At 23.0% G+C, this 26,773-nt stretch overlaps 4 protein-coding genes across 4 annotated transcripts; all 4 read left to right on the top strand.

Annotated features, from left to right (window-relative positions):
* Window positions 1-593: 593 nt before the first annotated feature.
* On the top strand, window positions 594-15,818 carry PCHAS_0509800 (conserved Plasmodium protein, unknown function; the record flags this gene model as incomplete). The annotated part of the gene is made up of 11 exons (XM_016800134.1): window positions 594-1,177; window positions 1,289-5,921; window positions 6,049-8,223; window positions 8,308-8,523; window positions 8,651-10,579; window positions 10,675-11,535; window positions 11,630-14,090; window positions 14,190-14,338; window positions 14,433-14,689; window positions 14,779-15,413; window positions 15,733-15,818. The coding sequence occupies 11 exons, from the start codon at window positions 594-596 to the stop codon at window positions 15,816-15,818; spliced, it is 13,986 nt and encodes a 4,661-aa protein (XP_016655176.1).
* Window positions 15,819-16,315: 497 nt separating this feature from the next.
* Window positions 16,316-21,033, top strand: PCHAS_0509700 (conserved Plasmodium protein, unknown function; the record flags this gene model as incomplete). The annotated part of the gene is made up of 13 exons (XM_016800133.1): window positions 16,316-16,685; window positions 16,864-17,047; window positions 17,135-17,208; window positions 17,306-17,524; window positions 17,628-17,813; window positions 17,901-17,947; window positions 18,058-18,273; window positions 18,378-18,594; window positions 18,761-18,808; window positions 18,941-19,059; window positions 19,147-19,702; window positions 19,789-20,892; window positions 21,002-21,033. 13 exons carry the CDS (start codon window positions 16,316-16,318, stop codon window positions 21,031-21,033), a joined length of 3,372 nt encoding a protein of 1,123 aa, XP_016655175.1.
* Window positions 21,034-22,145: 1,112 nt separating this feature from the next.
* On the top strand, window positions 22,146-24,770 carry PCHAS_0509600 (conserved protein, unknown function; the record flags this gene model as incomplete). Its single annotated transcript, XM_733627.2, has 1 exon — window positions 22,146-24,770. One exon carries the CDS (start codon window positions 22,146-22,148, stop codon window positions 24,768-24,770), a length of 2,625 nt encoding a protein of 874 aa, XP_738720.2.
* Window positions 24,771-25,558: 788 nt separating this feature from the next.
* On the top strand, window positions 25,559-26,707 carry PCHAS_0509500 (ATP synthase mitochondrial F1 complex assembly factor 2, putative; the record flags this gene model as incomplete). The annotated part of the gene is made up of 1 exon (XM_732558.2): window positions 25,559-26,707. The coding sequence occupies one exon, from the start codon at window positions 25,559-25,561 to the stop codon at window positions 26,705-26,707; it is 1,149 nt and encodes a 382-aa protein (XP_737651.2).
* Between the last annotated feature and the right edge of the window lie 66 nt (window positions 26,708-26,773).

Here is a 26,773-nt window from a genome sequence, read left to right as displayed (position 1 = left end):
TTATATAAATGTGAACATATGAAGAATGTGAAAATTTACAATCCCTTTTATGAACGAGCTTACTCACTGTTTTGTCTATCCAGTTTGAATACCCTTCAAAAAGTATATAAGTCTCTGATTTTGGAAAATAGGTACGAATTTAGGAATACTGAAAAATGTGATAATAATTGGATATTCCCATCTAGCTATTTATAAAATAGTTTATTAATTATTTCTTCGCAATTTCCTTTTTCTTTGCTTGTTTTAAAATGGACTAGTAAAAATTTTATTTATATTTTTTTAATTATATTTGCACCTTGTCTATTTTTCAATAAGGAATAATACTATGTATAGGAGAAAAAATAATTTTTTACGTGTGTATATAAAAAAAATGAATTATAAAAAATTTCAAAAAAAAAAAGTCATACTATATAAATAGAATATATATATAAATGCACAAATGATATAAAACACATTTTGAAAGTGTTTGCATTTTGTGGTTTGAGCATTGTGAAGGGTATAATAATTTTTCTTTTCTCTTAATCTTAAGAAATAAGAGACAAACTAATAAATACAAATAATAGGAGTTGACTCAAAAGCTTTTTCTATAAATAATGAACTACAGTTTGTTGAAAAAAAAACTAATAGAAAACTTCAATGATGTAAATAATAAAGTATGTAATTATGAGGTTGAAAAAAAAAAAAAAAAAATTGATTTGTCTTTGTCTATGGAAAGAAACTTGAATAAGGTTTCAGATTGGGAAAAAATAAATAAAAGTAATAATGAAGATATGAAAAAAAATAATAAAAAAACGGAGCTCAACGTTTTGAACGAAATTAATGATATCTTAAGTTTGAATAATTCAGAAAAAGAATCAACTAATGTAGTAACAAAGAGTGTTAAAAATTGTGTAGACACAAATAATCTTGATAAATATGAAGGTTCCCAAAAAAATAAAAAATTGGGAACAGCTTTGTCTACAACTGTTTCTGATAACTTTATTAACAACAATAGTAATAATAAATTAGTTGATGAAAAAAAAAAAAAAAATAAAAATAATGAAGAAGTGATATTTAAAGAGAACTTAAACATTGTAGAGTCCAGTTTTAGTGCTGTAAACAAATGGAGGAATCACATTGACTTAATTGAATTTGTAAAAAATAATTTAAAGAATAATGAGTTCATATATGTCAAAAGGTAAGTCACAAATCGAGTTACAAAATGTAGGCAGATATAGTTATTATTCATTTGGGCTAGTTCATTTTGTTCGCTTTTTCATTTCGCTAACTTCTTCCTTTGCAAACGCAGCCAAGACGGGCAGTACGAAAAAGTAAGTTGCCATCGGAAAAAGGAAGTTAACGTAATTTCGATTTCTTTAAATGGTGTACTGATAAATGAAAAGAATGAAACAAGCTTTTATGAACTGAGTGAATGGAAAAATTATGTAACAATGTTAAATAATGCAATGAGGTTAAATTTTATAAAAAAGTTTAAATTATATAAATATTATTTTTTATTAAAAAATATAATAAAATATAATAAATTTAAAAAAAGAAAAGAATATATAAGAGAGAATTTAATTTTTTTGAACGATCAAATGCTGAGAGGACTTGTAGAAATAAATTCAATTTTAAATGAATTAAATGAATATAAGCTGTTAGACATAAATATAAATAATATGAGTATAGAGCAATTTGAAGAGTTACAAAATGAATATATTTATAAATTTTATATTTTTATAAATGATAAACAAAAACAGATTATTGCAATTATATGTGAATATTGTCGTAAAGCTCTTAATCAATTCTTAAAGGAAAATAAAATTGATGAAAATGATTCGGTTGTAGTTAACAATGTAAATGTATCTAGACAAGGTGGAAAAAATCAAGCTACTATGAAAAGAGGAAGATATATTAATAAAAAAAATGAAATAAATAAAATAGAATACAACCAAAGTAATGCTGGTAAAAATATATATATCTATTATAACAAAATTGCTTTAAATCATTGCTATTCATTTTATATTAAGAAGTTTATACAGCTATGTCAATATTTATGTGATAATATATTAAGAAATATGGTTATACAGACATATGAATATTTCCTTACAATTTTAAACAGCTATTTTGTTTTATTACCTGACAAGATAGATGTGAAAAATGGTATGGAAATATTTATGGAAAATGGTTTACAACTTTATGATAAGGCAAGCAAAGAAGTGACAAATAAAGAAAAAGAAAAAGATGGTAGCTGTATACAAAACAATAGTGGATATAAGCCAAAAAATGATATACACCTTTTTAATGTTGTCTTAACGATTGAAGAAGGGAAATTGAAAATATTTCCTGAATGTGATTTACTTATTACAACAGTTGAACATTATATAAATGCAAGTATTGAAATAGTAAACAAAAGAGAAAATTTTCTTAATCATTTTAAAATAAAAAATATGTTTAAAAGTGAAATATATGTTGATGATATCATATTTAAGAATCGAAAAGTTGATATTTGTGGGGAAGGGAAAATAGGAAATGAAAAAAAAAATATATTTGATGTTGAAAGTGATGTAAGAATTCAAAAAATGAAAATTGAATTAAGAGAAAAACTAAAGAGTGTCTACAATCTGATGGTAGATTCATGTAACGAATTTAATAATATAATTTTTTTACACAATAAATATAAAAATATAAAAGTTGAAGACATAGACATTATGGATGTTAGTTATATATCTGGATTGTTTGAAAATTTTAAAGAATTAGAAAATAAAATAAAAAAAATTAATAAAGAAATTAATATTAACATATTTAAAGTAAATAATAATATATTGATAGACTATCTATTAAAAGGTATAAATACAAAATGGGGTGAACTTATAAATTATTTGCCATCTTTAAACAAAACAACAATAAGTAACTTAGCTCTCAAATTAGATGAAGCATATAATCATATAAATAAGACACCAACAAATTTATCTGAGTTAGTAAAATATATAAATTTTACAAACAATTTTAATAATGATTTATTAAATATTGAAGAATCAGTTGAATCTATTTCGTCTTTATTTTTGTTATTCAAAAAGCATTATATAAATATTAATGGAAGTTATACTACAAAACTATTTCATATAAAACAAAAAATAAATTCATTAAAGACTATTTTACATTCAGATCCGAATTACGAAATTCAGTTTAACTCTCAGTTTAAGGACTTGGTGCATGAAATAAATGTCGTTGAAAAAAAAATACAAAATTTTATAAATATTATAAAAAACGACGTATTTAAATTCTCTTTAGAGTATTCGGTAGATGCAATGGAGTCGGCGCTTAAGTTGGTGACGCCAATCGAGCAAGTAGAGCAGGTCTACTTCAAAAGTGAGAGCGGTGAAGAAACGAACAAAAACGAGAGCAGTGATGCAGACGTAAACCAAGCAGATTCGGTGGCAGCCCCCTTCCTGGTTGGCGGGGACAACGAGATTGTTGTGAGCGAAGAGGCGAAGAAAGGGTGCTACATCTTTGCATTGCTTGAATTTATAAGAACAAACATATTAGAAATAAAAAAGGATGTTGAAAAATATATATATTATCAAAAGATTTTAAAAACAAAAAAGAATGAGTTTGTAAATTTTAGTTTATTAAAAAATATATTTATAAATACGAGTCTAACAGTATATACATATTTTATGTACATATGTTTTGATGAAAAGTATAAATTAACAAAGATCGTAAAGTTAGATGTAGATAAATTAGAAAAAGAAATAAGTAACATAAATGTGCATTTTAAAAAGATGAATAAAAATTTTATAGATATAAAAATATATAATGAATGTAATAAATTTTATACAAAGTATGAGAATGTATTTAAAATTTTAAAAATGATAAATTTGATTTATAAAAATAAAAAACATTTTGGGATGCTGATTGATATAATTAATAGTTCAGAATCATTTGAAAATGTAGACACAAAAATGGATGACGAAAATTGTGATAGTCAAGAAATAAAGCAAGTCATTTCATACGAGTACAATGACATAATATTAAAAAATTTATTGTCTTTAGATTATTCAAAAAATATATCAAAAGTTGAAAATGTTTTTATAGAATATGAAAAAGAAGAACAGATAAATGCAGATATGGATATAATTAAAACCGAATTAAAAAAACATAAACTAGATGTAAGTTTAATGAATAAGAAGGTTTATTATATAAGTAATATTGATCATATATTAACAGAATTAAGAAAAATTTTAAATAAATTAATATTGCTTGGAAATAATCATTCGAGTAGACACATATATACAGTAGTGTATAACATTTCCGAGAGTATATTAACTTTTACAAACATTCTTAGTCTTGTAAAAAAAATACAAAATTGTTATAAACATATAGATAAATATAAACAAAATGAAATAAAGAATATTACAAATTTAGATATATTTACTAGCACAATTAGTAATTATAAAAATGTGTGTGAAGATTTTTTTATATATCCACAAGTCAGTAAACATATAAAGAAGGAGTATGATGTTTATTATTTTAGATCTGTTCTTGAAGAGTTTGAAAAAATAAAAATTGATGTCGAAAAATATATATTAGAAAAGAAAAGACAATACCCTATTTTTTATTTATTACAAGATAAAGATCTTTTAAATATTTATTCAGATGTTAGTAGTTTAAAAAAAATAAATATATATATAAAAAAATTATTTCCACAATTTAAAAAAGTTATAATTCAAAATGAATCCGTATGTGGTATGTTAAGTATTGATGGAGAACAAATAATATTTAAAGAAAGCATTAAATTTAAAAAGTTAGATTTTTTATTAAATGAGATTGGGGTAGAGATAAAAAATTATGTTTTACAAAATATTTTAACTCATGTTAATAATAAAAAGTTTTTTACAAATCTATCTGAAGAAACATACTTATATTTTATAAATATAAACAATTTACAATTATTATATATCTTACTATCTATATATTTTACATCTATTTTTGATAATTTTGTCGAACATTCTTATGAAGAAAGAAAAAACATAATTTATTTATTATCAAGGAATATAAATAAGATTGCAAGTATGTCTATAGAATGTCATGTATCTCCTGAAATTTCAAGGGGGTGTATAAAAAAATATTCTAAAAATATTTTATTTTTACTTTATTTTTTTATACACATCAAAGATAGATTTAGTTCGTTTAGAAGTAGTGAGAATGTAAATATAACGAATCATTCGTTTGAATATTTAAAAAGTGTTAAGCATTATATTAGGGATTCAAATTATTATATAACCCAGTTTAATAATAAGATAAAATATACATACGAGTTTTTAGACAGTTTCAATTATAATTTAGATTTAATATATGAATGGGAAAGTTATGGTTTTTTTTTACAAAATTATATAAATAATAATCTAATTATGTTATCACAAAATAGAAATAATAAGTTTATAAACACTAGTAAGAATTTTTCTGTTTTATTAGGATATAATTATGTTTTTATAAATAATGTAAATTTAAACAGAGATAAAATATATAACTATATAGCTTGTAGTCTTTTCTCAAATATTTCTTTTTATTTTTTTAATGCCAATACATTTAAAGAAGATATTATTCAAATTTTTAAAAATCAATTTTCAAAAATTAATAATTATTTAAAGAGTGCAAAAAAATTTATAAATATAAAGAATCATGAATATACTTTAAATAAAAAGCCACTTATATTTATTTCACTTCAAAAAAATGTCCTACCCTTGTCTAATTTTAATATAACAACAAAAAATGATACTTACCAGTTTGATGATTTATGTTATCAGTTTTCTTTTCATAAGCCTTTTAAAAAGTTATCTATTTCTTTTTTATTTTTTATATTTTTTTCAAATGGGTTTACGAAATGCCATCATTTGGCAGTAGCCACGTATCGGCTTTTTGATTATCTGTTACAGCACGTAAGTATCTTTATGCATCTACGAAAGTGGGTTCTATTTGTATGCTCATAAAAAGTGTAGGAGTGTGGTTAATAAAATAAAAACAAAACGGATAACCTATACAAATTCTATCTTTGTTTATTTTTAGGACGAGCTAAAAAGATGGATTTTCGAAGGACGGATTGGGAACTTACTAAAAGAATCTGTAGCCGCATCTGAAAAAACGGAGTATAGTTTTTTCATGCATGTAATAAATTATGTTTCTAACTTTTTAGATGCAAGCAAATTAAAGGAAATAGTCTCCACCATCTGTCTTATATATAAAATTCCAATGATAAAACAAAAAGCTTTATACAAATATGCATCTAAAATAGTGACAGGTAGCGAAGATGAAGAAACAGAAATGGAAGATAAAACAGATTCATTCTCTATAGAACCCGTTCCAAATTTAGAACAATCAAGAGAAAACAAAATTAAAGAAATCATTAAAAATTTGGAAAAAGAAAAAAAATTAATAGTTTTAAAATATCAGGTTGTTAAAGCGGTTGAACTTTTTGATATTCTAAGTCAAAACATGAAAATGAATTCAAAAGACGAAGGGAAAGATTTAAATAATGTAGATGTAAGAACTGAAAATAAAATAACAAATATTATAATAAATGGAAAAGAATATTCAGGGATTAGTACAATCATATATATCTTACACAACTTATTAGTAAACATAATATATGAAGAATGCTTAGTAGAAAAAATTAATTTAAAATATTGTTCCGAAGATGATGTTTTAAAATTCGCTTTGAGAAATTTAAACTCGTTTTTATTTGAAAAGAAAAATGAACTAGCAAAGGAAATTAATTCATCTCAAAAATATAATTTATTATATTCAAAGTTTGAGAAAACAAGTGGGAATAATAACAAGAACGAAATCAAATTAGACATCCAAAATGGTGATAGTGTTAAAGGTGATAAAAAACGTCAAAAAATTTTTATAAAATATATAAAGGTTGACGAAACGAAATATATTGAAAAAATAGTTAATTATACATGTTTAGAAAATAACAAAATGTGTATTGAAATAAATAAAGAAAATTGTGAATTTAATAATATTTGTTTTATTTATAAGTCTGAAAATCTTAGTAAAATAAGTCCTTATTTTTTTAAAACATTCCATTATATTCATATAAAAAATGCAGTACCTTATATTTCTTTTCTTACATTTTGTGTTGAAAACCTAAAAATATATAAATCAGCGCAAAAAAAAATTATTCGGCACTTTGAAGATTTAGTAATTGAAACTGTAAAATTTTTTAAACAAGAAAAGGAAGTAAATACAAATCGGTTTGAAACCAAATATGGAGATAAAGAGAAAAGAGAAAATGATAAGCTTACTCATTCGTCTATTGATGAAAATGGGAAAGAAATAAAAAATAGACAAGCTGATATAACAGAAAGTCTAAATAATAATAGTATAGATTGTCAGATAAAAGATAAACAAAATAATGAAACAAAGAATTTGGAAGATGAATGTATATTTGAAACTGATGAAGAAATATTTGAATTTTCCAAATTCAATGAAGGTTATGTTTCTATACATATAAATACATTGATATGTACATTCATAAAATTTATAGATTACTTTTTAAAATTATTAGTTGAAAAAAAAAAAAAGGTAGGGAATAAAAAACTTATAGATACACATTTGAATAACATAATAACAATAAGTTTTATTTATACTTTTACTGCATTTATGGAAAAAGAAGAACGAGAAAAATATGAAAATTATATTATCAAATATATAAACAATATATCAATAATACCAAAGAATACATCCTTTACACATATATACTACAACATTGAAAGTAACAAGATTTTAAAAAAAGAAAAAATTTATAAAAATGAAAAAATATGTTTAAATAAAAATACACTTATGAGTAATACAATTGCAGATAAGAATTATTTTTTTTTATTTGAAGATTTAAATATATTATCTATAAAAAATTTTATTAAAATTTCAACAAATATGTCTATTCCTTTTATTATTATTGGTGGTTCTAGTTCAGGAAAATCTTTATGTATTTATAATTTTTTAAATTCATATATTAAAAAAAATAAAAATACTCAACAAAATATTTACAACTTTATATTTAGATTTAATCATTCATTTAAGTATACAAATATTATTCATAAATTACGAAAAACATTTAATTTGTCTACTAGCCAAATCAAAGAAGACGTTACAATATTTTTAGATGACATTAATTGTCTAAGTGGTGACCGTGTGCGCTCTTCCTTCGAGTTCTTCCACCAGTTGATAAACCAGCAGGTAGGTCTTTGCCTTGTTGAAATGGCAAACCAATCGTATCTCCCCTTCTCAATAACAAATACACTTGCTTCTTCCAATTTTTAGGAATACTTTGATACGGAAGAAAACAAAAACGTATCTTTTTCGAACTGTAAAATACTCGGAACATTGAATCATGAATATTCAGAACCATCTGGAAGGAAAAATTTAGCTTTATCAAAAATTTATAGAAATTTTTTTATTTTAAATATCTCATCACTTACGCCAAAGAATATACACTCGCTTTACTTTAACATTATAGAGTACATTTTCCTGAAATATGTAAGTCTCTAAATATTGTAGTTCGCACCGTGTTCCATAGTCCTGTCGTATCGTAGTTTCACCATTTCATCGTCTCGTCTTTTCGTAATTCCATCATTTCTCATCTGCTTACTTCCCCCCTTTTCAGAACTTTTGCGAGGACATGATAAATGAGTGCCAGAACTTCATCGGTTGCATTTTGGAAACGTTCGAGAGTATTACGTTGAAAAAGGAAAAGACGGATTTAAGTTTGCATACAAATATGATAAATAATATAATAAATTATTTATTAATATATGATAAAGAAAGTTGTAGCAATATGAATGAAATTGGATATTACTTTTTAAATGATATGATTCGTATATTTTGTAGTGATGTCATTTTTTATGATAAGAATATAGAGTATACAAATATAATAAAAAAAAATTTTGAAAAATATTTTCCAAAATATGTAACAAATGATAAATATCCATTAAATGTGAATATACGAAATAATATGATTTATATTGAGAAGGAAGAACAAAATATGAATACAAATATAGACATGAATTATTTAAAAAGATTTTTCCCAGTTTCAAAATATGAACATTTCGATATATTTTATAATGATATATTAAGTTTTATAAAAATAATAAATACATATCTTATATTCAGACAAAGTAACATCATTTTTTTAAACCATCAAAATAAATTGTTAAAAAAAATAGTTTCTATTTATTGTTATTATAAAAGTTGTGAATCTGTATTTTTAAAATGGAATGATAATGAAATGAAAAATAAAATTCGTGTAAGTTATACTAAAAGAATTGAAAAACTTTCAAAACTAAATGAAATAAATTTGGACACATCTAATGAGAATAACATTCTTGAGAACAGAACTGTATTTTTTGGAAAACTCGAATTTGATGAGGAATATTTAAATTTTTTTGATTTAATATTGTATAATTGTAATTTAGATAATTTATATGATAATTTTGTAAATGAACATTATCTATATATAATAAATATGTTAAAGCATAAAGAAAAAGATGTTGAAGGAAATTTAGAAAATTTTGCAATATCTAAATTATTAGATTCAAATCATTATTTATTTTATACGAACAATTTTGATTCATTTAAAAATACTTATTTTTATAAATATAGAAATCTATTTAAAAAATGTTATACAGTTCATTTAAATTTTTATAAATTTTATCAAAAAAATATATTTTCTTTTAATTTGTCAATGCCTATATATAATTATGTAAATAAAAAGACAGTCCAATCTCTCGTTTCGAACATTAACGATGTTGAGAATAGGGAGCTATATTTTATTTCCCATTTATCGAGCTCTGTAAATAAAATGCTAGCCATGTTAAACAATAAAAAGGACATTCCCCAGCTTAATCATTATCGAGAAAATGCTGATGAAGATACATATAAAATATATGAATATTTAAACAGAACAGAACTAAATGTGTTGGTAGAAAGAAAGAAGAAAATAAAAAATGTAATAGAATCGGTGCAGTTTGGTAGTGACAAAGTCATGGAAAAAATAAAAGACATAAAAAATGAAATAGCCACACACAGAGACAAAATTAAAACTATAAAAAGAAACATTAAACAGTCTTTGATAGCATATAAGGAAAACATAATGGAAGCTAAAAACAAATTAAATGATATAAAGGAAGAAGATTTTGAATATTTTAAATATAAAAATAAAAATAATTATATGGGATATTTAAAAATATTATATTTATATATAAACAAGAAAAATGATAAAACTTTTATTCAAGACACATTTTCTTATCACTACATTATGAAATGTATAAAAAAGATTGATGAAAATAAAATTAATAAAAGTTTAATTTTAAAATATGAAAATATGTCAAATGTTCAGAATTTTTTAAATTATAAATTTGTTTATATTATTCATCTTTTTATTATATCTATGAATGATTATATTAAAAAACGTGAATCTCTAAAATTAGAATATGAATCTATAAAAAGTTTGGAATCTAAAATATCTTCTTTGGGTAGCCAGATTGTGGAAGTCCGTTTAGGATGTGTAACATCTAAAGTTGTATCAAGTCTACTGGTAAGACCAACAAGAGTGGAATCAATCTGAAAATTGTATGCCTACTATCTATCCGCATCTATAAACATTTCTTTATTTGCTTTGCTCCCTTTTAGGCACACCTTCTTTCTCTCTATTCGGAACTAAAATTGCAAATAAAACAGACAAGAAAAGAATTAGTCATGAAATCGATACACTTTGGATATTGCTGCGGATTTAATGATAAAGAAAAAAGAATATTTTTTAAACTTCTAATTGATAAGAAATGTATGTATGAGAGAAACACGAGCGATGGTGAAGCATCAGATGGAATGTCATATGAAATGGATAGCACAGTAAACAAAGGAGAAGAGAAGTTAAAACATTTGATGAACCACAAAAATTTTATTAGCATTTCATTCTTAAGAGAGTATAAAAAAATGAATTTGTGTAATGACAATATGATAATATATACTTGCCATATGTTAGAAATAATTAAAAAAAAAATAAACATTTGTGTCGACCCATTTTGTCAAATAAAAAAATATTTTTTAAAAAAAATCAAAGAAGGTGAAAAAAAATATGTATATATAAAATATCATAGCATAAATAAAATGTCTATTCAATCGTATGATCAAGATGATGAATGTAAAGAAGTTGAAAAGGGGGGTAATGAAAACCTTGTGGAAAAAATTAGTCAGTATGTAGAAAATAATTATGTTATCATATTCAAAGGGTTAGATGCAGACCTTTTACAAATGTTAAGCAAAATATGTGATAAATCTTTTGTAGAGAATATTTACATTTTTATTAACATGATTGAACAAGAAGAATATATTAAAACGTTTTTAGAGAACAACAAAAATATTCTTTATGTATATTGTGACTATAGAAAAAATAATGTCTTAAGCCTGTTCTCATATTATTATCAAAAGTGTAAAGGAATTCCTGATGACGTGAAAATTGAATCTGTTGAAAAGGAGAATCATCTTATAGAGGTAAAAAATGTTTATTAGTTTGTTGAGATATTTTGTTTATGCATCTAAATAAATACAAAATATACGAAATGAATAAACCTATGTTTTTTTTCAGGTAACTAGTTTAGCGACACGGTTCTTAGACAAAGAAATTAGTGAAGAGGAGCTAAAGGAAAAGCTCGAAAATATTGGAAAAGCTGAAAAATCGAAAGAAAGGAATGAAAAACAGTTTGAAGAAACAAACTTTTTACTAATTTACACTTTCTATGTTTTGGTGGAAACACTAAAAATAGCGAACAAAAATGTGAACTTTATAAACCATCGAAAATTTATAAAAATAATAAAATCATGTTTTGAAGAAATTGATATAAACAATAAGAGTCGTTACAACGACATTTTGAATTATATGTATTTTCATATTGTAACAATTTTAAAAAAAAAAGATTTATTTATTTTCAACTTTTTGTTAAGTATATATTTAGACATATTTGTTTATAAATTTATTAAATGGGGAGATCTATTTCTATTTTTTAGAAATTGTAAAAATAAAAATTATGAAAAAAATATTGAATCTGTTTACAAAAATGATGAAAAATTTCTTGACGAATTTAAAAAAGAAGAAAAATATTTATTTGCAAATATATTAGAAACTAATGAAGGGAATGACAATTTTTACAGAAAAATAAAGGGCAATGATTTTGAAATGTTTTATAATACTTCATCAAATTTAAACAATATTTATGATGAGTACTATCAGCTGATTGATAACAAATTAGATGGAGTGGACGAGGAAGAGAAATACGAAGGAAGTTCCAAAAATGAGGATGCTCAAGAAACAGATGAAAGGTTGAAACCTTTAAATCGGATACAAACCTTATCAGCAAACTTAAACAAATCATATACATTATTATATATAAAAAAAAGGAAGCTTAAAGGAAAGTTACATAATAAATATTTTGATAATGAATATGAGGAAGTGGGTAGAGAAAATAAATCGAAGTGGGTTCCCCAAATGTATAATGAATATAAAGATGAAGATGTTAATATAATTTTGGAAAAAGAAAGTAAAAACAAAATTAGTATAATTTATTATATTAAAGAATTAGAAGAATTATTTAGTTTGAAAAAAAAAATATATAGAAATGTTTTACGTAATATATATGAGTGTCCAGATAAATGGAATGAATATATAAGTTCAGAAAATTTAAAAAACAAAATAGAATTTCCAATGAGAGAATTAAATGAACCATGCATGTATTTTTATAAAATATCTATCGATAAAATTATAAAAAAAGATTCGTTAAATATGCTTATTCAAGAGTATATACTTACTAAGTTATCAAATCTTATATATAAAGACAAAAAGATGTTATACAATAATTTCTACAACTTTTTTAGACACCATATTATTAGTTCGTCTGAATATGGAAGTGACATAATAGAAAGTTCGAATAAAAATATAAATGATAATCTTTACTTTTTTGATGTTTTAAAAAAACAGAATTACATTATTTTTCTTTTAGAAAAAAATATTTACAGTAATGTTATACTAAATATGTTGTTAAAATGTAGTAAGGCATTATTTTTAGATTTTAAACATGTAGAAAATATTTCCAAAAAAATAAGTAACATTATTGTAGCAGATGTATATACTATATCGGAAGTACTAGCATGTGAAAGCTTTATAGAAAATATTCTTAAAAATGTGGAAGAACAAAATGTAGGACAAAAAGTTTTTATTATATTTTATAATAATATAAATATATTAACAGAAAAGTTGGTTAATATTTCGTTTGGTATTACTCTAGATTTTAGTTTTGATTCCTTTGATTTTTTAAATTATATTAATTTTGTATTCGATCTTGTTGAAATATATAAATTATCTGTATGCTCTAATCATATATATTCAAAGCATTTATTCTTATCTATTTTATTTTTTATTTTAATTAATGAGTATGCACATTTAGAAAATATGAATATAAATTTTGATATTACTAATGAGATTATTTTATTAGTCAAATTATTTAACAATTTAAAAGGTGGATTAAAAAATGCTGAGACAGAAAAAATGGAACTCAATGTAGTAAATGAAGAAAATTTAATGTGTTCTACATCTGAAAAACGAAATGAAAGAGATGAATCAGATAGATGTAGAACCTTTTTTTTGAACTATTTTACAAATTTTCTTGATCGTTTATTTTCAGAAAAAAATATATTAATGAAGAATATGATAGAATCATTTTTATACAACCTTTTTAGCCTACCAAATAAAAATGCATTATGCAATAATGATAACATTTTTAAACACATTCCTACTAACCTTATAACACTAAAAGAGATGATAAAATATGTTTTAGAGAATATCGAGATATTTGAAAATATTATCCAAAAAAACAAAGTTTCTAATATTTACAAAATGGCTTATAATATAAAATTGATGGAAAAAATATTTATTTCAAAATATTGTATTACTAATATAGATAAAAAAACATCAATTTTTAATATCATCCTATTATCTTTTGATCAATTTGATTCCTTTTATTTTGTAAATCAGCCCCTAAACAGTACAGCACAACGTGAGTTGAAAATAGATATTGTATTGCATTGCTTATATGGATTTTCCCCTCTAAATTTAGATGCGCTTCCCCATTATTTTGTTCATTCATTTTTTGCAGTCAATTATCTGATCCAAGAATACAACATGATTCTGTCCCGTGTTTATGAAATGAAAAAAGAAATTGAATACTATTTAAGCACATCAAAATTGTCGAAAATATCAACTGAATATTCAGCTAAAATGGAAAGAAGTTTGCTTCGATATAAAGTAAGAATAATTTTTATGAACCAAATAATGCATAGTAAATTTTAAATGACATTAACATTTCGTAACTTAACTTTTTTTTTATGTCTATTTTCAGGTACCATGGAAATGGCGTTATTTTTCAGACGGGGAAAAATGTCTATATAAATTCTTTGAGGAACTTAAAAACAAATTAAATTATATTAAAGAACTTATAAGGAAAGAACAAAAGGGTGAAAGAAATGTTTACAACATATCAATGTTCACTAATCCAATGATGTTTTTTTATTCAGTTTATTTTACACATGCAACTAATATGAATACCAATATTAGTGAGCTAAGTGTTTCTCTTAAGTTTTCCGAGAATGTTAACGAGTAAGTAAAGAAAGAGATAGTCCTTTTTTCCCCCTGCATTTGATTGGCTCTCCATTTTAATTATTTATTTTTTTCTTGATCCTGTTTAGAAACGAACGAGGTGTTTGGATAGCACCGATTAAGATATACAAAGGTTTATTTGTAAAAGGGTCCGAGAAGTTTATGCACCAAAAAATACACAATAAAAATGATATTTATTTTAAAGTCCAAAATGAAGAAAATAAATGGGAAGATACAAAACCGCTTAATATAGAAAAAGATAATTCAGACAATAATCTGAGTAAACCAGAAGGAAAAGATGAAAGTTCTATTCAAAAGGATAACAATCCAAATATAGAAAATTTAAATGAAAAACCATTTAGTGAAAATACAATAAATATGCGTTATTCAAATAGCTATATGGCATATGCAAGGAAAAAGGATGAAAGTTTTTATTATGACTCACCATATATACTAATAAAAATTAAAAAGAAAAAAGAGAGTATGGAAAATAAAAAAAATAACGAACATGATAAGATTAGAGAAGACTATGAAAATTATGAAGACACAGAAACAATTAAAGATGATGAGTCAAATTCGAGTAAAAATATTATAGATAATGCAGTTAACATGGAAAATGTTTCGAATCAATTTTTTGATTTATTTGAAAATAAAGACAAATTTGATGATAATGAATTTATTTATTACTGTCCTATTATGAAATTTAATCCGTACATACAAAAAGGTAAAGAAAAAAAAATATGCCTACTTTTTTATGAACGCTATTTTTTTTTAAACGAAAAAATTTACACCAAAAGGGTGTATGTATATATATTAACTATTCTTATCTTTGTATGAAAAATACATATAGTTGTTTAAAGCATTTAATTTAGTTTCGAATAGTATATTATAGTTAAGCATATTTAGTTATAGCTCAGTATGTGGTTGTATTTTTGCAAAGTAATTTAGTATTTCGCTGTTTTTTTACAATTGGCTGTTCATTTATTATATCATGTATTTATTCAACTACATTATTTACATTACTATTTGTATTCTTTTCTCAGATCCCAAATTGCAATTTTTCCTTCCTTTGCCATGCATTCATAGCAAAATAATTTGCAAAAAACATAAAGTTCATATGCTGCTATAATTTTTCATATAATTTTTTAACCTGTCTGTTCATAATTTTTTCCATATTTGTGCATATATTTTTTTTTTGGTCATGCAATTAAGTGCATAACCAAATTGAAGTTTACTTTTATTATTTCCGCTAAAAAGTAAATAATTACAGTTGTAAATTGATACTTCTTCATAATTTACATTGTCTTTTTGGCTTTATATCTACCTATGTGTATGTGAGTAATTAATTGTATAGTTAGTTGTCTGATGCTTTCCTAACTAATAAAATAATTAAATGTATGTGCATATAAAATATGCTTGATAGCTGTTCATTTTTAGCTATATAGCTTTTATTTATGTACAATGTCTTTCCTTTTAAAAATTTCTGAACAAATGAAAAATCCTAAATACCTTATGATGAAATAGGAGAATAAACACATAAGCATATATATATGTATGCATATTTTGTGTTTTCTATAATTAAATTTAATTTCAAACATTTTAGTGTATTTTTTTTTGGAGATTAAAATGAAAGAATGTGATGAAATTTTAGAGTTGGAAGAAATTCAAAATAAGATATTAAATAATAATAAAAAATACGATTATGAATTTCTAATAAATATATTTTTAATATTTTTTCATTTATTTTTGTATATAAATATTATTGGCATTTATTACACATATAACAATGAAACTTTTAAAACGTGCTTTAACAACTCACTGTCCCATATTGTGCAAAATAGCTACTTCAATATAAATGAAATCGAAGCAATTGATAAGAACTTAGGAACAATAAAAAATATATGCAATTATAAAAAAATTAATTATTTGAAAAATGTAGACGATAATTTTAAATTCTCCATAAATTTGTACAACAACCATGCTAACACATATATAGGTTCATAAGACCAAAAAAATATATAAAACTTTTCACATGCATATTATATATATGGATATTTTTTATAATAGTTTAATTTAAATATGCTTATATTGTTGTATGTTGTCGATTTTATGTTTATCTTTCTTTTTTCATATGTATGCATTATTCACATACCTTTCCCTTATTCTCTTTCTAGATTATATTATTGAATTTAACAGAATATTTAAATCTGAAATATTTAAAGAAGAAAGATATCTAGCCATTTCTCATAACTATGTATGGACAGAATGGATTCTATTTATACTATTTAATGCGGTTACAATTTTTCGAATATATAGAACATGGGATATAAAAAAGCTAGACATTTATAGAACGAAAAAGTATGTTAAAAAAAAAAAGAAATATATAAGACACTTAAAAATATATCATTATTATTTTCAAACTTTTCATTTTTCTTTTATCATTAGAAATTTGGGAAATGTAGCTCCTATAGTAATAATCGCATTACTTAATCTGAATATCCTTTACGAGCAAATAATAGGTAATATCCAATGTGTATATTTTTTATTATTATTTGTTTGTTGCATTTATTAGAAATAAACATATTTCCATATTCTAAACTATCCATTTTCTGATAGGTTCAATATATTATGAATCGATGCAATCAAAAATATTTGAAGGACTGATATATATATACAACGTTTTTATAATTTTAAATATATTTAATGAAATTTCAAAAATACATAAAACATTTAATATTCCAATAAAAATTATTCAAAACAGTATAAAGCATAATCTCTCAATTTTGATATTTCTTTTTGGCTTTTTCGTTTTAAAAATTTTTAATTATTTTTCAAGTAATAACAAAATATGTAAATAAAATATTTTGAGAAAATTTTCAACTTTATATATTTCCATTTTGAAAAAAATAAAACATCTATCTTTTTGTTACACTCTTAGGTGATGAGAAATCTGGAAGCGGGCTCAGCTTAATAGACGACTTGTCTGATGGCGAACAAGTGGAAACAAAATATATTTCCAACTTTTTTTTTACAATTATTTATCAATATTTTATAATTCCTATGATAATAATATTGTCAACAACGACAACATTTCTACTTATTCATAAAAATAAACACAATTTCAGTAATGACAAAAAAGAAAAAATATTTATTTATCCTCCCTTTTTTATGCATCACATATTTGCAACTTATTTTTTATTTTGCTTTGTAGAAGAACAACCTATAAATATTCCATTTTTGAAGACATTCAAAAAATATGTTTTTTTATTTTCGGAAAAAAAAAGAATAGTATGAAAAAAATAGACATACTTTGAATCGGATAGTCTTATCATTTCCTTTCATAAAATTATTTCTCTCATTATTTGCAGGTACCAAATGAGATAGATCAAAATTTTAACAATATTGAAAATGTGGGAATTGAAAGAGACAAAGTAAAATTCTTGAAAATAGTAAACTTGTCACTGTTTTTTATTTTTTTAATTTTATTTATTTTTAATATAATACTGGGCCGAAATTATTATTCCCATGTTACTGAACATTTTTCTGGCTTGTTGGGGGAGTCATTTGCATCCGAATCGAAGCAAGTAAGAAAAGAAAGACAAAAAAAACGAATAAATTATAAACACTATACCTTTATATGTTATGGAAAAGGAAAAACGCAATGAAACATGCCTTTTTTTCGACGTAGGGGATATCCTTCGATACGCTAACTTCACAAGAGGAATACTATAACTTTTTAAATTCTGTGTTACTAAATAATATAATGAAAAATAAAAAATGTATTGACAACAAAAAATTATATGAGCTTGAATCTAATATAACTAATAGTGATATATTTTTGTATGAAAATTATTTTCCTGTTTTTCCTTACGATATTTATATTAAATTTGGAGGCACTAAAAAAGGTATAGCATTTTTATTTGTCTATATTTACGAAATATCCAAAAAAAAATAAAAAGATGATTGTATAGGATGACAAAATAGGAGTATGCTTATTCGGGAATAATTATATTAACTATGGTTTTTATTTTTATAATTTTTCATTCCTTTTTCTGTTTTCATTATTTACAGACGATGTAACTCTTGAGAGTTCTTTATTTTTCTATAACTCTGGAGCCGGTAAGGAAAATAATGAAAGACAAAAAATGTGATGGTGTTACTCCTTTAAGCATTCATATTTTCCCTTAATTTAAATGCAATTATTATTACTAATATTATAACATATTTTTTTTTGCCTTATTTTTAAAACAGCCAAAGCAGGACTAAACCAGTACAAACACCTTTTTGATAACTCCGAAGAAAACACCCAAAATTATGAGACACATTCTACTCTCTATAATTTTGAAAACGATTTACTAGTCCTTATAAAGGTTATACATGGATATAAATAGATAATACTTTTTCGAACTATCAAAATTTCTCAACACTTCAAACTTTCTTTTTTTTTTTTTTTTCAGACATCGCTAAATACACATTATAATGGACAAAGGGAACAAAAAAAAGAAATAATTTTGTATGAAATACGGAATGAGAAAACAAGTATGGATATAATTAAAATGATAAATTTAGGAATTTTAGTAGTTGTAGTTGTTGCTTATTTTATGTTAACAATCTATTTGTCATATTACTATAAAATAAATAATATTTATATGAATTGTTTATTATTTTCCTTTTTTCTGATCGTATTTTTATTTTTATTATTTAATATTATGTCTTATAAATCTATTAGTCATTATAATAATTATATTGAAAAAATAAAAAATAAAAATATTTCTACAATATATAGTATGGAAGAGTTAACAAAATTCAGATCAGCAATCCAAGACTTAATAAATAAAAAATTTTACACACATTATCGAAATTTATTTTCATACTTTATTATTATTATATCTATATTAAAAATATCTTTTCTCTTTTTTACTTATTATTTTTTCTCCTTTTTAAAATACAAATATTATTTTCTTTTTACAACACTCCCGATATTTTCCCTTGCTTTTTTTGCATCCATACTTGGTAGGTTTACGAAAAAAAAAAAAAAAAAAAAAAAAAAAAAGAAATTCCCCATTTCGCTAGCTCATGTTTATTATTTACTTTTTTAGGGCCCGGTGGAATTACTCATATGTCTAAAAATTTCTTAGAATGGATAATGACGTTTTATCATATTAAAATGGGTTTTACCTTTTCAGTTTACGATATTTTAAATGATAGTTTATTTTATTTTTTTTCGTTTTATATGACTTCGATTTATATATATATGTTTTTAAAAAAATGTGAAAATATTATAAAATTAAAATTTGAAAAGAAGAATGAGTATTCATTACATGTAGACAATTTAATTATTGAAGACCATGATATGCAAATATATTTCAAAGCAATAATATATAAAATAGATAAAATATTTGAAAAATTAAGAATAATCAAAGAGGATAATTATATATCTCAAACAATAAATCAGTATATACAATTTCATAATTATGTTTGTCAAAAAAATGAAATTTTAAAAAAGCAAGATTATATCCCATATTATGATGGTTCAAACAACAACAAAATCGTTGATACAAATTTGGAAGAAAAACAAATGGCTGATAAAAAAATATCAGGAGAAAAAATATTCAACATATCTGCAACCTCTCAAAATGGACCCCCAAATTATGACGTTAATACACCTTCTATTTGTGAAACAAATGAAAAAAGAAAATCAGAAGACAACACTATACAAAACACGAAAGAGGATTTTGAAAAATATGAACAAGCAATAATTGTTGAACAAATTGAAAATATGAGTTTATTTTTTACAAAAGTATTAAACACAAAATATGATTTCAACTTTTTATCTGGGGATGTTGAAAAGTGTAAAACTGGAAATGGACAAAATTTAGAAAAAAAAAAAAAAAAAAAAAACATATTAGAAAATATGATAATAAATTTGTTAAGCGATTTAGAATATATTGAGCAAATTAAAACTATGTATACATATATAGTATTTTTAAAAATAAAAAAACATATACTAATTAATAGTATACAAAATTTTAATTCTAATAAAATCGAGCTTAAGGAACAGTATGAAAATAAATTCATATATCAAAAGCATTTAGTTAATTTAAAAAAAATATTAAACAATGAAATGCAAACATTAAAAGAGAATATTTGTATACAGAGAGACTTGAAGGGATCCTTAGTTCAAATCATAGAGGATGAATGTTGTAAGACGCAAATTTTAATTATTTATAATTATACATTTTTTAAGTTAAGAAATATGTCTATCGTTTAGCTTGTGTATTTATTTATTTCATAATACTTTTTCTTTTTTAGTTTATAAAAAGGATACCCACGAAGAAAAATGATAAGTCTATCATGTTATTATACAACTATGATGGTGGGAAATAAAATTTTAATCGGACGACACCCAATTAGTTAGCATATGTAATATATTGATTATTTCACCAAGAGATGGAACTAATCGTTTATTTTGTTATTTGAAAATTTTTATAATAATAAAAAAGGATTGTGCATACATATAGCATTCACTAAACAATTGAATATATCCATAAATGAGAAAAAATATCATGGCTTTATAGTCAGCCCCTATATTAACACTAGCGAAGTGTTTGACTATTTTAATTATTTTATTTTTTTAAATTTTTCATTATATTTTTTGTTGTTTTTTTTATTATATTTTAAACCTAAATTAATATAAGAACAAATAAAATGTATTTATCACGAATTCACAAGTGCAATTAGTAGAAGTCTATGTATTTCACGTGAAATATACATATAGTGGTATATACGCGTGGCATCACATATTTTTTTTTTACATTTTCTCTTTAAATTTAAGGAGAGTACAACATATATTTATAAATCATATTTTTTTTTTCATCATCCTATGTTATTAAATTGTGAATTATTATTTTTATAATTTCGATTATTTTTTTTTGTTTCATATTTATTTATTTTTTTTTTGTGGGACTGGAAATATGATATGTAATTTTTTGATATAGGAATAAAGATATATTTTGTTAATTTGCTTCATTATTATATTTATTTTTAAAATTTTATAAAAAAGAATACAAGAATTTATCTCTTAAGTAAACATTTTTAACTTAAACTTAGTTATTAAGATTGGCCAAATCATGTATACATACATATATATATGAATATATGTGGTAGCCATAATAAAAACTTATAAAATTGTGCTGACATGTACAGGCATTTTATGGCATATGGATAGCTATGAGATGATTGTATAATGAAGCTTTTATAAATAACAGATTGTTTTGTAATTTGTGTGTTACACGTGTATTTGTTTACTTTTGCTTGTATGCATAGTTGGCTTATTTTTATATTTATGCTACATCTTAGTACAGGTAAGATTTTTCAAAAACGAAAACCATGTTTCAAAGATTTTTTTTTTTTATTTTGAAAAATTTTCATATGGCTAGCTAAAATTTAAAAAAAAATGCTTGTTCTACTCCTTTTCGCAACATGGTCATTTTTATCATGCGCTTTTTACAATTCTGTTAAAATACGATGGAATGAAAATGAGATAATACAAATGAATGGGAGTAGCAAATTAGCTACATTTCCAAGTAGCCTTAATAAAAACAAATATAAAAGACATTTTTTTATTAACAATAGTGTGTTTGAAAAAAATGGAAATAGAATACAGCCACGTATGCCCACAAAATTTAATAAAGAAAAGAATAATATATTTTTAAATGCAGAAAATAATGGTAATCCAAAAGAACTGATTATTGAAAAATTTAAAAGTGATGACAATAGTAATGATTTCTTTTATAGTAAGCTTTTTATAAATAATAAGGAAAGAAAATTTATAGTAGATCTATGTAGTGATAACAGCTTTATATTTCAAAAAGATGAAGAAGGTGGAATTCTTGATATGAACGAAAATATTGATAACGCATTATCAAATAATTATATTAATCAGAAAATGTTACACATGAACTTTCACCCTGATGATGTTCAAGATATGAAAGATGAAATGCATTTAAACAATACAAAACTTGAGGTAACAAAAAATATTATAACTATTAGCAATGACATTAAAAAAAAATTCGATTTTTATGTTATAAAAAATGATGACATTAGTAAAAATTTTGATGGTATAATTGGATTTGATATATTGAAACAGTTTGATATGGTTATATTTGATGCAGTAAATATGAAAATTAATTTAATTGATAATGAAAATGGTAATGAATTGAGAGATAGGATTCAGAAAGAAAAAGAGAAAATGTATGCAATACCATTAAGAAATTATTCAAATAATTTAAAATATTTTATTGCAAATATTAATGAATCTGAGCCTCATAAATGTTTTATAGATACAGGAAATTCAAGAACAATTATTGTAAATAGCGATCTATTTCCAGCTAGCTATAATGATGAAAAAAATGTCGAAACTGTTGAAAATATATTAAATAAAAAATTTAGTGTGCAAAAGGCTGATATACAAAATTTTAACATTATCACAAAAAATAATCAAATTATTAATGCAGAATTAAATAATGTTTACAAAGGAAATATGGAATATTTAGATAAAAATGTTGTATTATTAGGGCTAGACTTTTTGAGAGATAAAAAATTAATTTTTGATTTAAAAAATGGAGTTTTATATTTGGAAGGAAAATCTATGCATATGTCAACTGACAATTCCGAAAACAGCCAAAATTTAGATGATGTTGAAATAAGTCGTAAATGTAAAGAAATTTATGAACAGTTAAGAAAAAAAGAGATAAATTTTTTAAAAATAACAAATGAGCTAGAAAGCGAAAATATATACATAAAAGATTGTAAAAATACAGATGATGTAATTAAAAAATATGCAATTAAATTGCTTTATGGTCCAAGTGTGTTAAAAACGAATGATAGAGAAAGTGTTAAAAAAGAATTCGATATTCGATATAATGAAATTAACGAATTTTTTAAAAAATTAAATAATGATCAAAAACAAAATATGTTAAATGAGATTGTAAATATTATGAGGAGAAATACTAATAACAATTTTATTGGTTATGATTATTTGGGAGGAGAAAAAGTTTCAAAACTTATTGAACAGTTTGTAAATTATGAAATAAGTAATAATTCATATTCTTTACATTTGTTTAAATCTAATAATGTAAATAAAATAAATGAGAATGCTCTAAATGATGAATACAATTTTTTATATAATCTATATACATCTCATCCTGAATATTCTTTTGAAATTTTGAATGATTTTAAAAAAGAGTTGACAAAACAAAAGATCGATTTTAAGGATTGTAAAGATGAAGCAGAATTAATAAAAAAAGTAGCAGAAGCACGAGTATTTTTTAACGGCAAAAATGGTAATGGAAAAAATGGACGTCACGATAATAAAAATAAAAATCGAAGAAATGTAATCGTTAGACGATTTACAAATGATGACAATAATGTGCATACACAAATAATTATACGAAGAGGTGGATTAGATTCTGACGATTCAGATGAAAATAATAATGACCAAGATAATAGTTTAGATAATTTTTTTAATGATAATGGAGAAGGATATTCATATAACGGTATGAATAATAATTTAAATGATTTATTTCCTAATTCGTTATTTTCAGGAATATTTAAAAATTTTTTTGGAAATAATAATAATGATAGTGAAGAATTAGACAATGAAAGTGATGATAATCAACATGACCTTTTATCTGAATTAAATAACTTTTTTGGATTAGGTGGAAATATGGATAATAATTTTTTTAAAAAAAAACGAAAAAAAAGCGTAATTGGATTTAAAACAAATACACCACAAAACAATAATGAAAATAGTAAAGAAGAAAAAAAAGATACCATAGAGGAAGCAATTAAAAATGAAAAAGATGTAGATATTATATTCCTTTTAAATAAAGTACAAAAATTAAATGATGATAATTTAAAAAATTTTATATTACAATCCTTAAAAAATGATAGTATACGAAATATACTGATTGATGCAGTTAAAAATGGTTATCAAAATACATATGATAAATGTAAAAATCAAAACGACAACAAAAGTATGTACTTACTCCAAATGCTGAAACAGTCGGGAATTTTTTGAATAACCAAAATACTTAAATAATATTTTAAGTCTATACATTTATATTCCATTTATTTCTTCTTTGTCAAAAACAACGTCACAACATGACGTTAACCTCTCAGTGTGCGTATCATATGCATGCATTCTGTTTTTGCAGCATATATTGCATTTTATTTTAACTTTTATTCTTACATTTTTTAATTTTGTTCAAAATTATATGCTTATGCCTTATTTTGTAATAATAAATTTTTATGTTAATTTTTAACTTATGCTATTTTTACACTTTTTAATAATAGCCCCCTCGTTTTCTCTTTTGAATTTTTTAAAACAATAAAGATTAAGAAAAAATTAAAAAAATTAAAAATAAATCAAATAAGTATAATAAATAAAATATTTACGTTATTATATTTTTCTTAAAATTGTATTCTCATTGTAATGGTAAAGAGAGTCAATCAACGTGTGCGCCATTCCGATATTTTTTTTTCAACAATTTTGGCGTTGATATTTTATATTTTTTTTTTTTTTCTCATATCAGCTAGCTAATATACTATTTTACATGCATTAGCAATATTTTCTTTAAGGGTGTGGCTTGTTACATTTTTAAGCATCAAGCGAGTAGAGCATCCCTTTTTCGTTTATTTGTTTTTTTGATTACATGGTTTGTATTTGTTTATAAAGAATAACAACAATAGAAATAAGATGAATAAGCCAATTTGTATCGTTCAAAATTTTGAGAACAATGAATGATCTTGTTTTTACCCTAACCCCAAGCTACATAACATTTATATATATTCCCGATTTTCTACAATATGAAGAGGAAAAAAATACAAAATAATATATTTCATATTTTTAAAAAGAATAATAGTTCTTTTATTTGTTTTGGTGAAGGAAAATATAATTTAAAGAAATTTGAGAATTTAAAAAAAATCGATTTAAAAAAAAATGAAAGTATTAACAAGGTAGAAATATTTATTGATGGAAAAAAATTATTAACAAACAATAAAAATGTGTTTGCAGTTCAAAATATGGATCTAGCTTTTCTTGTGAAATTAGAATTACTGCGAAATAGTAAAGAAATGAATATTTTAAAAATGCCTTTAACATTGTTTATGAATAATTTAATCGATTTTATAAATCCAAAAGAGGGAATAGGTGTAAAGACAAAAAGTATGAATACAATTCAGACTGAAAATAATAATAATTATCAAATTAATAATCTTGAAAAAGAAGAAAAGAGTAGCACACACCATCATGCTAATAATGTGGACAAAGAGTTAGATAACTGCCGAAATGGAACAGAAGAATTTTCATCAAACTTTTCAAATTGCAACAATAAAGAAAGGACACACTTTGATATACAAAGAGCTTTGATAGAAAAAAATATTTACGATCATTTCAAAACCGATTTAATTTTTTATAGGAGTGATGAAATAAATTCTTTTGGCACAGAGAAAAAAAAATTTATGGATTTAGAGAATTCTATAAATCTACCAAATAGTGTTAATTATTTGGAAAATTATAAAATAAAAAACTTACGTGAAGAAGAAAATAATATTTATAATAAATTTATGAATATGTTTGAAAATATTCATAAAATAAAATTAAATAGCGCTAAAAATTTTGAAACGCCTGAACAAGATGAACATGTTCATAAAACAATTCAAAATTTGATTAAAAATATGAACAATTCAGAAATTTTTATTTTTTATAAATGCACACAAATTTTAAATTCATTTATATTTAGTTATTTATTTTTAAAAGGTTATATAAATTATAAAGATGTCTATCGGTATTGCAACCTGGAATATATATACCAGTTTTCAAAATGGGGATATGTATACGATATCAATAGTGTAAAGGATTCAAGTTCGTTGTTAACATTGTCATCTTTAATGTTAATTATGAGAGCAATAAATACAGAAACAGAAAATCATATTAACAAGTTAGGCAATAGCTAGTTTGCGCACGCACTCATGGGGAAATAAGTAGAAATACATATGCAATATATATATGCAAATATCTCA

Source organism: Plasmodium chabaudi (assembly GCF_900002335.3).
Source record: "Plasmodium chabaudi chabaudi strain AS genome assembly, chromosome: 5".
NCBI classification, from domain to species: domain Eukaryota; phylum Apicomplexa; class Aconoidasida; order Haemosporida; family Plasmodiidae; genus Plasmodium; species Plasmodium chabaudi.
The sequence above is the reverse complement of the archived record's forward strand: the minus strand, read 5'-3'. Positions and strand labels throughout refer to the sequence as shown.